At 49.3% G+C, this 15,576-nt stretch overlaps 2 protein-coding genes across 3 annotated transcripts; one reads left to right on the top strand and one right to left on the bottom strand.

The window, feature by feature from the left end:
• Nucleotides 1-783: 783 nt before the first annotated feature.
• On the bottom strand, nt 784-12,458 carry PRR7 (proline rich 7, synaptic). Of its 2 annotated transcripts, XM_042451832.1 has the most exons (3): nt 12,326-12,458; nt 2,512-2,747; nt 784-1,525 (listed from the first exon to the last, which is right to left on the bottom strand). In XM_042451832.1, exons 2-3 carry the CDS (start codon nt 2,729-2,731, stop codon nt 1,137-1,139), a joined length of 609 nt encoding a protein of 202 aa, XP_042307766.1. In that variant the 5' UTR covers nt 2,732-2,747; nt 12,326-12,458; the 3' UTR covers nt 784-1,136. The 2 variants fall into 2 exon arrangements, with proteins under 2 accessions (XP_042307766.1, XP_042307765.1); XM_042451831.1 differs by lacking the exon at nt 12,326-12,458 and having other exon boundaries at nt 2,512-3,293.
• Nucleotides 3,274-14,181, top strand: LOC121920361 (protein enabled homolog). Its single transcript, XM_042447493.1, has 4 exons — nt 3,274-3,504; nt 12,326-13,116; nt 13,472-13,616; nt 14,002-14,181. The coding sequence occupies exons 1-4, from the start codon at nt 3,478-3,480 to the stop codon at nt 14,179-14,181; spliced, it is 1,143 nt and encodes a 380-aa protein (XP_042303427.1). The 5' UTR covers nt 3,274-3,477.
• The last annotated feature ends 1,395 nt before the right edge of the window (nt 14,182-15,576 follow it).

The raw sequence follows: 15,576 nt of genomic DNA, 5'->3' as shown, positions 1-15,576 counted from the left end.
AGAAGAACTGCAGCCAGTGGTGGGCCCCAGATGAAGTCATAGCTTGAGGCAGAGAAAGCATCACTAGGTGGCGCTGGTAACAAAGAAATGGATTTGTGGTCCAGTCAGTCTACCTGTCTCTGTGTGTGTTGCATGCCTTCAAGTTATTTCCGACTTAGGACGACCTACGACCTTAAGATGAACCTGTCTTGGGGTTTTCTTGGCAAAATTTGTTCAGGGAAGGTTTGCCAAGGCCTTCCCCTGAGGCTGAGAGCATTTGACTTGCCCAAGCTCATCCAGTGGGTTTCATGGCTGAGCTAGGAATCAAACCCTGGTCTCCAGTAATAGTCCATACTCAGACCACTATGCCACCCTGGATCTCACCAGTCTAACAGTAGGGCCTAAATATTGTACCCTGAAAACCCTCGATCCTGTCTGATCTTGGAAGCTAAGGAGGGTCAGTCCTTGGATGGGAGATCACAATGAATACAGATGCCACAGGCTATATTTCAGAAGAAAGAACTGGCAAAACTACATCTGAGTATTCCTTGCCTATGAAAACATAATTAAATTCAAAGGGTTGCCCTAAGTTGATAGGCAACTTGAAGGCACATCAGCACAAATACCCATACTATATTAACTGGCAATAGGAAGCACAAATCCATAATTAGTGGAGTAGGAATAAACAATTGGGAATAGGGGTTACTTTACTTCCTACCACCATACACGTGGCACTATAAGGACACAATATATCTACATTTCTAAAACATGGACTAAACCAGCCAGCACCAGATTTGTAATAAATCAGGTTCCACAAACTTTATTATTGTCAAAATGTAACAAACAAAAAATAGGAAACAAAGTTTGGCCAAGCCAGAGGCCCCCCCTTGCAGTCAGCACCAACAGAGCCTGTAGTGGGCCCAGAAAAAAGGAAGCGGGCAAGATGGGGAGACCAGCCCCACTCTTGCCCTGGCCAAGAGGTCAAAGTAGCAATAAAGGGGATTCTTTGCCCTGTGAAGGCCTGTGGCCCGGACATGGCTGGAAGGCTTGGACTAAGGGGCCTTGGTGGCTTTCATGGGCCTTGGGAACAGGCTGCCCGCACCCCAACATCTGGGCAGCAACCTACAGTCCCCCAACACAGGTTGTGGCATGGCACGCTAAACTGCCGTAGTCCTGCCAAAGAGAGGCATTGAGACAGGCAGATGCCAGGGCCCAGGTTCATAGCTGTCTCTGGTGCTGAGCTCTGAGTCTGTCCAGCTCGGGAAGATGCACTGCGAGGAGCCTGACTCCAAGTAGAGGTTGGTGCAGGTGGGGCCCCGGCTGGCTGAGCTCGGCAGCTGGAGAGCTGAACCATACCCCCGGTCCAGGAAAAGGGGCTTATAGCTAGGCGGCTGCTCCTGCTTCTCAGGCTGCTCATGGCTCAGGAAGGGGGTGTTGATCTTGCGGTACAAGCCACGTGTGTCTGTCAGGACTTCGCTGTAAGGTGGTGGGGGCTCAGCCATCAGCACGGCTTCCTCGTAGCAGGGGGGCTTGGATGGATCCGGCTCTGCAAGCAAAGAGATCCCACCTGTTGAATATAGGGAACTGTGACACATGGGGGGTGATCTGCCCACTGTACCCATCCCCTGAGGGTGCCAAGTGTTACTCTTCTTTCCCTGCTTTCCAAGTGAATTAAGAGCTATCCCAAGTAAGGTTTGGAAGCACACTACTGTCATCCCTGCCGTATATTGCCCTTTCTGCTTCACAATGAGCGCTCAAGGTGTAGAATGATGATGACATCAGATTAAAATAAACTCTGTGTGTGTGTGTGTGTGTGTGTGTGTGTGTGTGTGTGTGTGTGGATAGATAGATAGATAGATAGATAGATAGATAGATAGATAGATAGATAGATAGCTGGGTGGTTGCTCCTGCTTCTAAACCTGCTCATGGCTCAGGAAAGGGGCGCGCGCGCGCACACACACACACACACACACACATGGGAAGTTGGCACAGTTAAGAGCCTCTGGAAGGTAGTGAAAGGGAGTGGCCATTGAGAAAATCAAAGAACTGGCAACATCTATAAAAGCACCTTTTGCTAGCAAGCAAACAGGAGTTAGAGTAGATGTGACAATTGTTACATTTCACTGGAACAGGACTTCCTACTCAGTCTTCTTAAAGAAGCATCTTGACACTTTGCCCACCATTTAAATATAACCAGTGTAAGAAACCAACTGTGGGCAGCTCATGACTTTCCAAAGAAAGCTGGATTTCAATTCCCGTCATCATCATTGGCTAACAAATTCCTCACCAGTTGTTAGGACTAGTGGGGGTATGCAGTGCCCACAACTTTAGTTACAAGGTACCCACCAGTGAACAATAAAGTATATGAGCAAATAATCATTTGATGTCTTAAATCTTTCAGTCGGAATATGTGAAATGTCAAGCCAGACAGGCATGTGGAGACATTCATCTGCCCCCCTGAACCACTATCCCACCACACTTTCTTCCTGCATCACAACAGTATCCTCTAAAATCCTCCCCCTTGCCCCTTACCATGTCTGCAGCTCCATGGCCGTGGGGGTGGGATGTGGGGACGATGAGGCTCAATGCGGAGCCGGTGGGGCACAGCAATGCCTGGTGGGCTTCTGATGTAACCACCTCCATAGCCAGAGCCCCCATAGGCTGGGGCCCCATAACCCTCATAGTGCAGGGGTTCCATCTCCAGGGTGCGCAGGTGCTGCTCCCGCAGCCGCTCTTCCTGCCGCCGTTTCATGCGCCGCCGCAAATAGCTGCAGAAGCAACACAGCAACACAATGAGCCCCCAGATAAGCCAGAAGCCAGCGAAGCACGTAAGGAAGGTGTAGGTGCCGTGGGACATCACCATCTTGGCTCCTGGAAGGGGCGGAAGGTTTGAACCAAAGGATCTTCTTAAGTTCAGCTGGGTGGGGAGTTGCACTGGAGGGAAGACTTGCTCTCTTTCTGTTTGCTTCCACAAAGAGGCACGAAGAGGCTTACTTCTGTAGACGACTTTCTCTCTGCATCCCTTGTTACCCAGCCATTTTGATGGGACTGTAAGCCTCCCCCCTGCTCTCCTTGGACTTGCTCTCTCACTCTTTCCAAAATATGGCAGAAGTCCTGGCTTAAGCCCAGGCTACCATCCAGGGGCCACCACTAACATGACCTCAGTCAAGGGCAGTGCAATTTTGGGCCCCAATTCTGTGTGCTGCAGCAGCCTAGCCCCTTCCAGTCACGCAGCCTCCAACATGTGCTCTGCAGCCGTTGCCATAGAAATGGTCGATTGGATGCAGGGACCAACTTGGGCTTTTCACGGAGAGGGGGGAGTTCTTGCCCCTAAAGGAACCCAATGGAGGAAAGGAGACGGCTGGGACAGTTCACAAGCACGCCCTGTACTCTCTTCTTCGAGCTCCTCTGTTCTTGGATACGTGGGTTGACAAGACCAGTAACACCAGCACCCAGCCCAACTTCTTCCCATTGCGGGATCAGGGCTTTGCAGGGCCAATGGCAAGGCTAACAGGAACTCTTTCTCTGCAAACAGACAAACAAGGCTGTTGAGCCTAAGAGAGGCATATAGATATTATTTCAGAGAACATGCCCTGTGTTCTCTTAATCCCCCCCCCCCCCGCCACCATGTTAGCAGCAATGGCAAGAACTTCATGGAGAAGAATACAGTACCATCCAGATTGCGAGCACCCTTCTCCTCCTACCATGGCCTATACTTTCATAACCAAGCCTACTATGGGCTATACATTCAAGCTGGTACAAAGAGGATGGAAGGGTACTTTTCCTCAGTTGGGTGGCAAAACTCGCCTCCCACACATACACACATGAACACCAACCAAGCAGCCACTTGCTTCACCAGTCTATGCCAGTAACCTAGCAAAGTGGGCTGATGGCTGTAGCTACAGCCATCCTATTCTATAGAGGCACAGCACTGGTCACATACAGCCCACACAAGCATGTAATATTGACTGGCATTGTGTTAATAAATTACAATGGCATAAGTTAGATTTATGCCATCACAATTCTCTTTTTTGGTGGCTGTGGAGGCTGGAATTCTGTTCTGACTATGCAGTGACCAAAATCCCCCCAGCTCACCTTTAAAGGGGTGCAACTGTCCTGACACAATCATTTCTGTGTTGTCAGAGAGTGCAGGGGATGAGCAGGAATTGTTGTTGTTGTTGTTGTTGTTGTTGTGTGCTGTCAAGTCATTTCCAACTTATGGTGATCCTAGGGCAAACCTTTCATAGGGTTTTCTTGGCAAGTTTCTTCAGAGGGGGGTTGTCATTGCCATCCTCTGAAGCTTAGAGAGTGTGACTTGCCCAAGGTCACCCAGTGGGTTTATATGACTGAGCCATGATTCAAACCCTGGACTCCAGAGTCATAGTCCAACACTCAAACCATGCATTCAGCTATTTTCCAGAAGCTGGATGTGCTGCACGGACATCATATGCATGGACGTCCCAAGGACTATCCTGTGTGTGTTCACATGCCTGTCACAGATGTCCTCACCCTCTGACAGCATAGTTGGGGCAATGCTTTTCAAAATGTTAGTTGTTTTGTGGGGGAGAGATAGCTCCTGAGAGATGGCTATGGCACACATACATCTCTCAATGCAGGATCTAGGCCATTGATTTTTCTAAACTAACTATGAGTCCCATTGTTCTAGCTATTTCTGCCAAGATGATAAATGCCTGAAAAAGAGAGTGTGAAAGAGAGAAAGAGTATACACACCCAAGCCAGAACTCATAACATGCAATAGCTCTGTCAAGGAAGAGGAGCTTAGGAAAACCACAAAGCACAAAGCATTCAGTTCTGCACCCATAGAAGCTAATAGGACAGCAAAAAGTACCAAAGTACTACCTCAGATTTCTTCCTGATGGCATTGGCAGGCCAACTGCACTTGCATTTCTGTCCAGCAACCACCACCACAGAACTCTGCTATATTCGTCGCTCACAGCTTCACCCCACCAAAGCCTGTTTGCCACATGGCAAAGCTGACAAATTTGCCAAGAACTGTTTGGTTCCTTTCCTGCTGGAATCTTGGCCATCAATGTCTTTTTTATGTTAGGAGTGGCTTATAATATAATTTAGTTAAAAACCAGTATGAAGTCTAAAGTCCTGAGTTGAATTTGAAATTTGCATCAAGAAAAGCTACCTTACCCTCTTCTTTGTTATACTAGTTCTGATGTCTGCTCCTCAGACCATGTTTTCAGGATAACAGAGACATCCCAAATGAAGAACTCCTCCAGCACATAAACTGCAGAGGGCAGTGGCTCCTTGTCCATAAGCTCAAACACAGAAACAGAGTTCGGTAGTGTGATCTCCCATCCAGCAGCACCACTGGGGGATTGTAGGAGTGGCAGTCCAAACAATAATTGGAGATTCTTGGAGGTGTAGTCCAAAAAGTATTGTTTTTTCAAGCTACGTGCTTCTTCTAGTTTTAAAATCCCAACAGCATAACCTCAACTTGTGAATAGCGAACCCAGGTTGTACTCTCAATTAGTGTTTTCTTACAAATGCATCACCAGATCTTAAACAGTACACCTATAGGACTCTAATGAGGAGATGTATGTGTTTGTTATTAATTATGTGGGTGCTATTCACATAATGGTCTCAGATAGCAGAATATATCTTAGCCAAAATTTGACAGCATCTATTAGGATTAAACTCTTCTGAAAAACTGAATGCCAGGATGGGCAACCTCTTTCCTATCAAAGCCCCCATGACCTTGGTCAAAACCTCTTGGAAGCCACCATTAGCCAGAAGTGGGCTGTGCCAGAGAGAAAAGCAGACAGAGTTAAGAGAGATAAGGATCACTCATTACATCGCAGCTAGACATTCAGTGCCAAAGTGGGCAGAGCTAGCAAAAGCACCCAAAGTGCACATGGAACTAGGAACTCAGGCAGCCCTTGGATTTCATCCCTGTTCTTTACCAGGAATACCTGGTTCCTCTGGTTGATGAGTATCCATGCAACCATATGGATCCCCAAATGATCATATCAAAAAGGCCTACCTAGTCCAGCATTCTGTTCCCACACACCCAATGCAGAGCTTGGGAAAGTTACTTTTTAAAACTACAGCTGGCCATGCTGGTTGTGAGATTCTGAGAGTTGTGTTTTTAAAAATTAGCATTTTCAAACTTTATTGGTCAGAGGCTTATATAGCACTAACAAGCAGAGCATGCTTGCAACTGAAAAGCACCTTCTGCTTTCCCCTCAGACATAGCTGGCAGTGCTCCCCATCACCTCAAGGCATTACACAGCCATATTTAATGGGAAACATCTCCCCATCACTGCCATCAATCTCTGCCATGCTAAACCACCTCTCAATCCTCAGAGTCAAAAATGGGCACTAAATTACTAGCTTCACTCTTTTGTGGACTCACTTTATTTCTAGTTGAATTTCTATGATCTAGTGATATATTTACAGTTCAAAAGAGTAAGAAAACATGGTCAGGATGTCTTTAATAGTTAAGACATAAAGAACCTGTGTTCAGTGATCTTGCAAATGTTCTCTTGAAAATGTATGAAGCACCTTGCAAGAATCCCAGCAACCAACAACTGCAGGGAAACACCATCAAACATTCTAAGGAGAGGTACCAGCAAGAGCTACTCTGCGTATTAAACAGCCACAGCCTATGGTCAAGGTGTCAAAATCCACTGCTGTATGTTGGGGAAGGGAGGGGTATCTCTTTCAGCCTGGGGGCTGAATTGAGTTTCAGAAAAGTTATCTGGAGGTTGTGTTCCAGTGGCTGGCAAACGTGTGGGACCAAAAGTATCAACATATTTTAGTTTAAAGCACTTACTACCAGTAATTAAATCTTAAAGGGGGTATTTCAACTTTTTTAGGATGGATAAAACATATACAAATGCTGGGAGACCACCTAATGAGGATATCATTGAGAGAAGGTATCTGAGGGACTCTAGGTTTGGATTCATCTCCACACCCTATGGTCACCACCCTTGTAGGTCTTCCCCTTAATCTGTGTATCATTGGACTGTTGGGGTGAGTAGATCCTTTTGCCCTCTGTGATTCTCCTCTGAATCCATAAAACATGATGACCAAAATAATTGAATTTGAAACTCAGTTGGGGCTAAAGCAAAGGATTGCCTTCTGGATATAACTGTATTAATTTCAATTAGAGAGAATCATAGAATTGGAAGAGACCTCAAGGGCCATCTAGTTCTACTCCCTCCCAGTGCAACAGACTATTGAATCAATTGTTGAATGGTGAGTCAGCAGAGAGGTAAATCAGCTGATTCAGTGGGTCTACTCTACCTAGGACTAATGACAGGCTTTAGGACTCTTGTGTCTTCAACAGGGTGATTTTCAAAACCCTTCTACTAGTTTATTGTCAATAATGGTATGCCATCCATTAACAAAAATTCCTTGGACATGCCTATACCTAGAAGGGCCATTATTAGGTGGACATGTACAGTTGGCTGATCAAATCTAAGTATGATGGAATTGCTCATGATTTTATTTGAAATACTTTTACTCAAGGTGACCCTTATTAATGGGCAGTGATAAGCTCCCCTAATACATTTTAAAGTGCATTTTTTATTGTTCTGTAGCTCCCTCCCTGTCCAAGGCAAATGTTTTAGTCTTCCCAGACACACAGCAGAAGACCTGTGATGGACTACCTATACTTAGTCCAAGCCATTCTAAGAAACCTGACCTGGATGTGCTCCAAAATTTTAGTGGGGTGCAAAGCAGTGCCAAGGTGTTGGCAGACAGAGCTCTGGTGACCCACAGCCTACCCTAGCCTGTTGCATAGTGGGGAAGAGTGCTCTCCTGTTACCAAGGGTGGAGTGGAGCCAGTGCTCACTTATTCAAAGCCTGGGGAGTTTGGATTTTCAGGGGCAATAATATTATCCCCAACCCCCATGACTTCTGAGATTACCCCAGATTAGCAGAAACAAAGATAGATTTCCCCAGTAACAATGTATTGGTTATGAGTTATCCTTGATGGAAACCAAGGTATTTGGAAATGGCTTTTACAAAAGCTTCTTCCTTGTAGAAATGAAAACTGCTGCAAATTATTTCAGATCAACACAGCCACTTGCACATTTAGACTCTCCATCAAGATGTTGCTCATGGTGAGGGCCTGCACTTCAAAATTTACCCCTATATTGCTGTCTGACACTATTGTTGAAGTAAAATTCAATTGCCTGTCTGATCAGCTTCTATATGCATGAATGAAAGGTGTGGGGCAGAAGTCTTGTCTTTTTTGCCTCATTTGATACCCAATTGGTACTTCCATTGAGGAAATATAGTAGAAGGAAGCTCAGGAAGAACAACTTTGCTGTTGTCAGTATGACAAGAGCAAAGAAGACCAAACAGATGCCCAAGACAAAATGAATTTTGTTCCTTTACTAAAGAATACAATGGTTCCTTGGTATCTTCTGGGGTTTGGTTCCAGGATCCCCCATGGATACCAAAATCCATGGAGGCTCAAGTCCTGTTATACACAGTGGTATAGTAAAATGGTGCCCCTTATATAAAATAGCAAAATCAAGGTTTGCTTTTTGGAATTTGTATATTTTTGAAACATTTTCATGCCATGAATAATTGAATCTATGGATAAAGAATCTGTGTATATGAAGGGCTGATTATATAAATAAAAGTATCTTCTTTCAAAGAACTTCAACAGCAGAGTGGAGAAATTGAGCATAAAACTACCTTAACCTAAAGGGGTGCAATTTTTCTATGGTCCCAACATACAGGGAAGGAAAGTCGTAATGGGCAGCTGAGCTGCTGCTGCTTCTGCTTCTCTCCTCCTCTCTCTTTTAAATAGGCATGTTTCTAGCATTTTAGTGCTGTGAAGGCAGGACTATAAGCATGCAAACAATTCCCCACAAAAATCAGTCTTGTGTAGTGGTTAGAGCATCACACTTAGTACCGTGAGAACAGGGTTAAGGTCTTCATTCAGTCATGAAGTTAATGAGTTGATCATGGGACATTCATTATCTCTCAGTTTAACCTACTTCACAGTTAACCTTCACTGTTGTGAGGTTAATATGGAGGGTAGGGGTGTGAGCCATGTATGCTGGTCTCAGCACCTTGGATACAAGGTGAGATATTTGCTGTTGTTCTGTGTGTCTTCAAGTCATTTTTGACTTACAGCAAGGTGAACCTATCATGGTGTTTTCTTGGCATGTAAAAAATACATGTTAAAAGCCAGAGTGGAAGCTGAGCGAGAGATTAAGTTGCTAGCATGAAGGTTTACAATGCCTAATATAGGTGGTCACTCCTCTACATAGGCTGCAATAAAGAGAATTGTGTAAAATTACTACATTTCACATAATTTCTCCCTCACTCCTCTCTGCCATGCACACACAGACACACACACCCAACAGAAACAGCAAGAAAATAAACCACTGATAATTTGCTGTCCTTTAAAAGTATGTTAATATAAGCCACTGAGATAGCCTTCCTCACCTCATCTAGAGATAGAACCCACCTAGGTGCTATTTGGATTTGTGTAGTACAGAGTGTCACAACCTTTGGTCCTCCAGATATTCTGAACTTCAGCTCCCAGAATCCCTCCCCTTTGGCCATACTGGCTGGGGGTTCTGGGGGCTGGTGTCTAAAACAACCAAGTGAGCAAACATTGGGAACCACTGCTGTTGTATATATACACATCATCACAAATGGTTTTCCTTGTCACGGAATTTGAGTTGTCTTTATGCAAAAATCAAAACCTTGAGAATTAAAAAACCAAAAAGTTGGGATAGAGCATAGCCCTGATCAGGACCATTTTAGAAGCAGAGTCAGATCCCAGCCACTTCCTAGATGGAAAGCACTCCAGGACAAAGACAAGGTCATCATGCCAGACCTCTCTGCCTGGAACAACTTTGACTCTTTGTGATTGTTGGCTGCTGAACAGAAACAGATCATAAAGTATTTAGGTCTTCCCAAATATGTATGTCAGAAGAGGACATCCCTAACAAAAAGAGAACAGAGCAAGGTTAAATTCAAACCTACCCCTCCACAAAGAACAAGGTGAGCAAAAGCCACTGAGTGACATATGCCTCTGAATAGCAGCCAGGAGCAGTCCACAGAAAGAGAGGTCCAATTGCCTGCAAGCCCTGTTCTGTTGGTTTTTCCTTGGGGTATCTGGTCAGCCATTGTGGATACTGGACTAGGTAGTCCTTTGACCCATTCCCACAGGGCTCCCCTTGGTGATCCCACTGACCTGCAGCCAAGCCCTGCAATATCAGGGCATCAGGAGCAGCCCTTTTGAGACAACGCCTGCCTTAATACAGTACTCTGCTATTCAAGAGAGGTTTGTGCAGGTGGCAAATTGATTCTTTCCAACAGAAAAGGCCAGAATGGCTCTTTAAAACCCAACTCCTTTTTTTATATATATAGAATGTCTTTGAGTGCTCTTTAAGACCCTGATAATTAAGACAAGGATGAAAATAATACACTGCTACTAATATACATGTGTGTGCATGTGTTAGGAGGGATTTTGTGGTTGTTTTGGTTTGCATACATGGCTAGTTGCATTGCTCTAGAGAGAGCTGGTGTATATTTGTGTGTGTGTGTGTGTGTGTGAGAGAGAGAGAGACAGAGAGAGAGAGAGATCTTCAACAGGAGGCACTGAGAAGCTAGTGCCTCCCCTCCCCCTAAAATGCAAAGGAACAGCAATGCCTGTGCTGGGCAATGCAGATTCCAACACCAAATCACGACAATAAATGTCAGAGTAAAGACTTCGCAGCATTTTTGGCACAGATTCCACCTCAGCGTGAATCTGGCCTAGTGGAAGCCTTGCCTCGATGGGGAGCAGGGCAGGATGACTGGCATGTTGCGTTGGCCGTGGCTGTCGGAGGGCTGGGCCGGGGGCTTTGATGGCATTGCTTCAGAGGACTAGTCCAACAAGCTCTGAGCATCTGCAAAGCATCTTTGCCTCCTCCTCCCCTGAGGAAGGCCTTGAACAGCCGCTCTGAAAACCACAGGCTGCTAGTGACAGCAACCTCCCTACCAGCCCCACCAGCCTGCTAAGCATCAGCCCATCCAGAACAGGGACTGGCGCCTTGCAGCCTCTCCTACCAAAGGCTCCCCATTGCTGTGGCCACCGCTAGGCAGGGACTCTCCAGCTCAGCTTCCAAGCCAGTCTCAGGAAAGGTTGGGATCCAGTACATGGGCAGCTCTGAGCCCTCTTGCATTCACTGTGCTGCCTTTTATGCAGCCACCCGACAAGCCCTGACTGCCCTTTCAGTCTTGCTCTGGGTTCTCCATACAGGGCAGCCATGCCAACACCCCTCTCTAGAGGCAAGTGCATGGCTATAGCCCCAGCTATATTGAGGGAGGGATGCAGGCAAAGGTGTGCCTTTGAATGAATGCCGTTCCAGAAGGACTGGCAAACCACCGGGCTCTTGAGTCTTGATGGCCTGTCAAGAGTTGATCTAGCTGCGATCCAAGGGAAGCCCTCAGCCGCACTCGCTCTGGGCTGCCCCCACCAGACAGACCCAGGCTGCTCCCCGGGAAGACGAGCAAGCCCCGGAGGGGAGGAGGCAGAGGGTCTCGGCCTGGGCCCCGCCAGCCACGCTTCCCTTGGCTTCCAGGAGTTCGATCTGGCCCGAAAGCCCTGTCCTTTGTGCCTCCTCCCCTGAAGCGGGGCTTGCGCTGGGGGAGAGGGAGCCCTTTCCTTGGCTCTCCTGCCTTGCTTGGGGGTCCAGCCTAGGGCTGAGCCTCCCCCGAAAGCCAGCCCTGGAGGGCACCGCTGTGGCTCTTGGCTACTAGATGGCCCCACAGCCCTCCTCTTTGCCCAAGCAGGGGCACCCAAAGGCTGGAGGGAGCCCAGGGTCGCCGGCTGGCTCCCTCGGAGCTTCCCGGGGGAAAGAAGCTAGCCTCCCAGTTGGTCACCCCAGAAAAGAGACCCCCCCCCGAGCCCCGTCCTGCCTCTCTCCCCTGCCCCTCGCCACAGCCCTCCTTCTCCGGGGGCAAGGCAGCGGGACAGGCTCCCCAAAGGCAAGCGGGCTGGCAACCCCGGAACCCCGGCGTCCAAAAGGACTCACACAAGGCAGACACGGCGAGGGCGAGGGCGAGGGCGCCCCTCTCCTCCTCCCTGGAGCTCTCCTCCTTCCTAGTAGGGCATCCGCCCTGGAGGAAGAATCCGCTTTGGTCCCACACTGGGGCATGGCTCCAGGGCTCCCCCAATCCCTCCGGCCAAGGGCTCCCCCAAAGTGCCCCGAGAGAGAGAGAGAGAGACAAACCGCCCCCCCCCCCGGCGGCCGGCATCCCAGAGCATGGAGCCCCGCCGCCCAAGCGGGACCGAAGCGGATTCTCTCTCCAGTGCGGATGCAACCAGGGTGCCTTTCCTGCCCGCCCTTCTCCTCACCGTCACTTCCAGCGCCGAGATGAAGGCTCCTCATCTCTCGTGGCGGCTGGCAGAGCCATGCCAGCCTGGGCTCCGGGGCAAGAAGAAGCGGCAAGGCCAGCCCTGCTCCTCCTGCCGCCGCTGCTGCTGCTGCTTCTGCCGCCTCCTCCTTTGTCTGGCTGGCCCTGGCTCTCCTTCCCTGCTGCTTCTGCTCCTCTGCTCCTGGCTTGCTCCCTCTCGGCCAGCCCCGCCCGGGGGCTCCTCCTTCCTTCCTTCCCTCCTCCTCCCCTTCCCTGGCCCGGCTTCCCTGCTGCTGCTGCTGCTGCCAGGCTCTTCGGGGCTTTCCTGGGGAGGGCCTGGGGGCCGGAGCCAGGGGTCTCCGGACTGAGCCTGGCCCGGGCGATCCGGCCCTCGGCCTGCCTGCCTGCCTGCCTTCGCAGCCGCCTCTCGGCCCCTTTCGCCCGCCTCTGCTTGGAATTTCCTGCCGGGCTTGGCTTGCCTTCTCTCTCGGGTGTCCCTTCCGATCCGGGCGGGTCTCTCCTCTCCTTCTTCCCGACGTCACCGAGGCAGCAGCAGCAGCAGCAGCCGCCGCCTAAAGAGGGAAGGCAAGGGCAGGCGGATCACTCCCAGCCCAGCGATCCTGGATCCCTTCCCTTGGCCCCGACGGGCTCCCCTAGCCAGAAAGAGATCCCCCGGGCCTCGCTTCCCAGAGAGATCCCGAGGCCCCCCTGCCTTCCTTCCTTTTCCTTCCTTCCTTCCTCCCTCCAGCCCCAGCCCTCACACCCGACAGGCGCCAGAAGGGGTCTATTTCTGCCTTGGGAACAGAAGGGGAGGGGAAAGAGAGGGAGGGAAGAGGGAGGGAGGGGGAAAGAAGGGACTGAGGGGAGACTTAGGAGCGCATCCACACTCTCGAGTTGATGCAGTTTGGGGCCGCTTCGACTGTCCTTCGGCTCGCTGCTTCAGGAGCCAAAAGGATGCTGAAGGGATCTTGTAGCACTTGGGAGACTGACTCCGCTCTGGGCCCCACAACAAACTCTAACTCCCAGAATTCCATAGCCTTGAGCCAGACAAAGAGTTAAAGCGGTGCCAAACTGGGTTATTTCTCCAGTGTGGATGCAACCTAAAGCTCTGAGCAGACCGTGACAATACAGCACGACTTTGTTGCAGGCCCGTCTTCTTATCGCTTGGGGTGGCCTTGCATTCGGCCTTTCAAAAACCAATGCAGATGCCAGCCAGGGAACATAAGTGGCACCGAATGCCCCGTGGGCCGCTCTCGGGTGCCACAGAGTCCCCAGCTGCCGAGAGCTTGAGGGTCAAGTCTTTCCCCTTAGCAGGAGACTCATTGTTGCCACCCTCCTGCCTTTTGCCAGTCCAAACATGTCCAGGATGGGGGTGAAAGGAGTAAGGCAGCCAGAGCCCTAGGACTTGCTGGGGGTTACTTCAGGGAAGAAGGTGGCAGGACAGGCACCCAGACTGCTGTCTAGCCTCTCCCTTTCTCATGCATATCCCAGAAAAACCTAAGGCAGGGTCTGCAGGGCCTTTACCCAGGGTGGGCCTCCAAAACTGAAAGACCGGGGAGACACCAGTAACTTTGCTTGGAGGTGCTTGGATAAAAGCAATAGCTATGAAGCTACCTCAGCGAAACAACACTACCGAATAGTACCAGCTGGCCCTAAACATTTCACCCTACAAACCAGGTAGCGGCCATGACAGGGCTGCCCGGCCCTATGCTTCTGGAAGCGTGGGAGATGCATCTGCTGAGGAGCCTGGAGCAGCCTGGCATGTGGTCTCCCCGCAGCCATGTGCTCTCTGCTGAGCTGACAGTTGCCATTTCTGACTGCGAGAAGCAAGTGGGGAGCGGGAGCAGCAGCAAGTGAACGACAATGGCAGCAATCATGCAGCCTGCAGGCCTCGCTCTGCGCCGCTGTCATGGCGACAGACCTGGGAGAAACACATGAAGCTGCTGCCACCACTCAGCAGTAGTTAATGAAAAGTGTCGTGCCTGCCTGGCAGTGCCTTGGGGAGTGGAGCTGTGAGGAGTCCTCTCAGGGACATTGCAGGGGATAGATAGATAGATAGATGATAGATAGATAGATAGATAGCCTTGCCACACCCCCACAGGGTGCGGGCAAAGGAAGGGCACTGGGACTCTGGCCAGCAGCATCACCCTTTAAGAAGTGGAAGAAATGAAGAGACCATAAACACAGCAGGTTCATTCATAGTGGCAACTTAACCAGTTGGGAGGCCATTTGTGTTGTGGTTTGAACATTATGGAGATCAGGTTCAATTCTCCTCTTGGCCATGGAAATCCACTGGCTGGATGACCATGGGTGAGTCACACACTCTCAGCCCCAGAAAACCCTGTGATAGGGTCACCAGGGCACGCTACAGAACCAAAAAGTCATTTGAGGATTGATTGTGGTGGTGATGATATATATTCCCCACCTTTCCCTCAGAGATGGGAACCAAGGTGGCTGCTAAATGTTAAAGCATACACATATTATAGCAATTAATTCTATCACATCTACTGACACAAAAGGACCAAGTTAACACCGGCTGAGCCATGTGGATGAAACCCTGAAGTGGATTCATTGCCCATTGACACATTCCCCACCCATCACAGGATACCCTGTGGGTTCTCTGTAATTTCTTGCTTCAGAGTGAAAAAGGAAATCTTACCATTCTGTTTCCCAAGGGATCTGATGTAAAATTTTCCTTGCCACCTACAAGACTGTGTAGACTTACTGCAGGGATGTAGCCAGGATTTTAGGAAAGGGGGGGGGGAGGCCCAGACTAAGTGCCACCATTATATTGGGGCTTGGGTGCGGCGCCGCAGCAGCACGCACCATTCATTTTTCTAATGGAAGGGGGGTTCCGGACCCCAAGGACCCCCCCCCCTTGGCTACGTCCCTGCTTACTGACTGGCTACAGGCATGCCCCAGGAAGCTATCTCTTAGTTAAAAAAAAACACTTCAGGATGGGTAGCCATGCCAGTTTGTTGCAGGAGCCATCTATATGCACCTACAGATGACCTCTTGTGAAGCAGGGCCTGAAATCCATGAAGATTTGAAATCAGAAAAAGCAAAAAAGAACAAAAAGGAAACAAGTGACAAGCATGAGTGCCTAAGCTTGGTCCAAATCAGACTGCACAGACACCCAAAGTCACCAGCTACATTTGCCTGTGGTGTCCCTGTCCTTCAGCTTTCCCTCTTCATGTTGGTGCATCTTGTTTTCCACTCTGCCACTAGCCATTGTCCCCATGTCCCTTTCAT

This window comes from Sceloporus undulatus, chromosome 2, assembly GCF_019175285.1.
Source record: "Sceloporus undulatus isolate JIND9_A2432 ecotype Alabama chromosome 2, SceUnd_v1.1, whole genome shotgun sequence".
NCBI lineage: Eukaryota > Metazoa > Chordata > Lepidosauria > Squamata > Phrynosomatidae > Sceloporus > Sceloporus undulatus.
The sequence above is the reverse complement of the archived record's forward strand: the minus strand, read 5'-3'. Positions and strand labels throughout refer to the sequence as shown.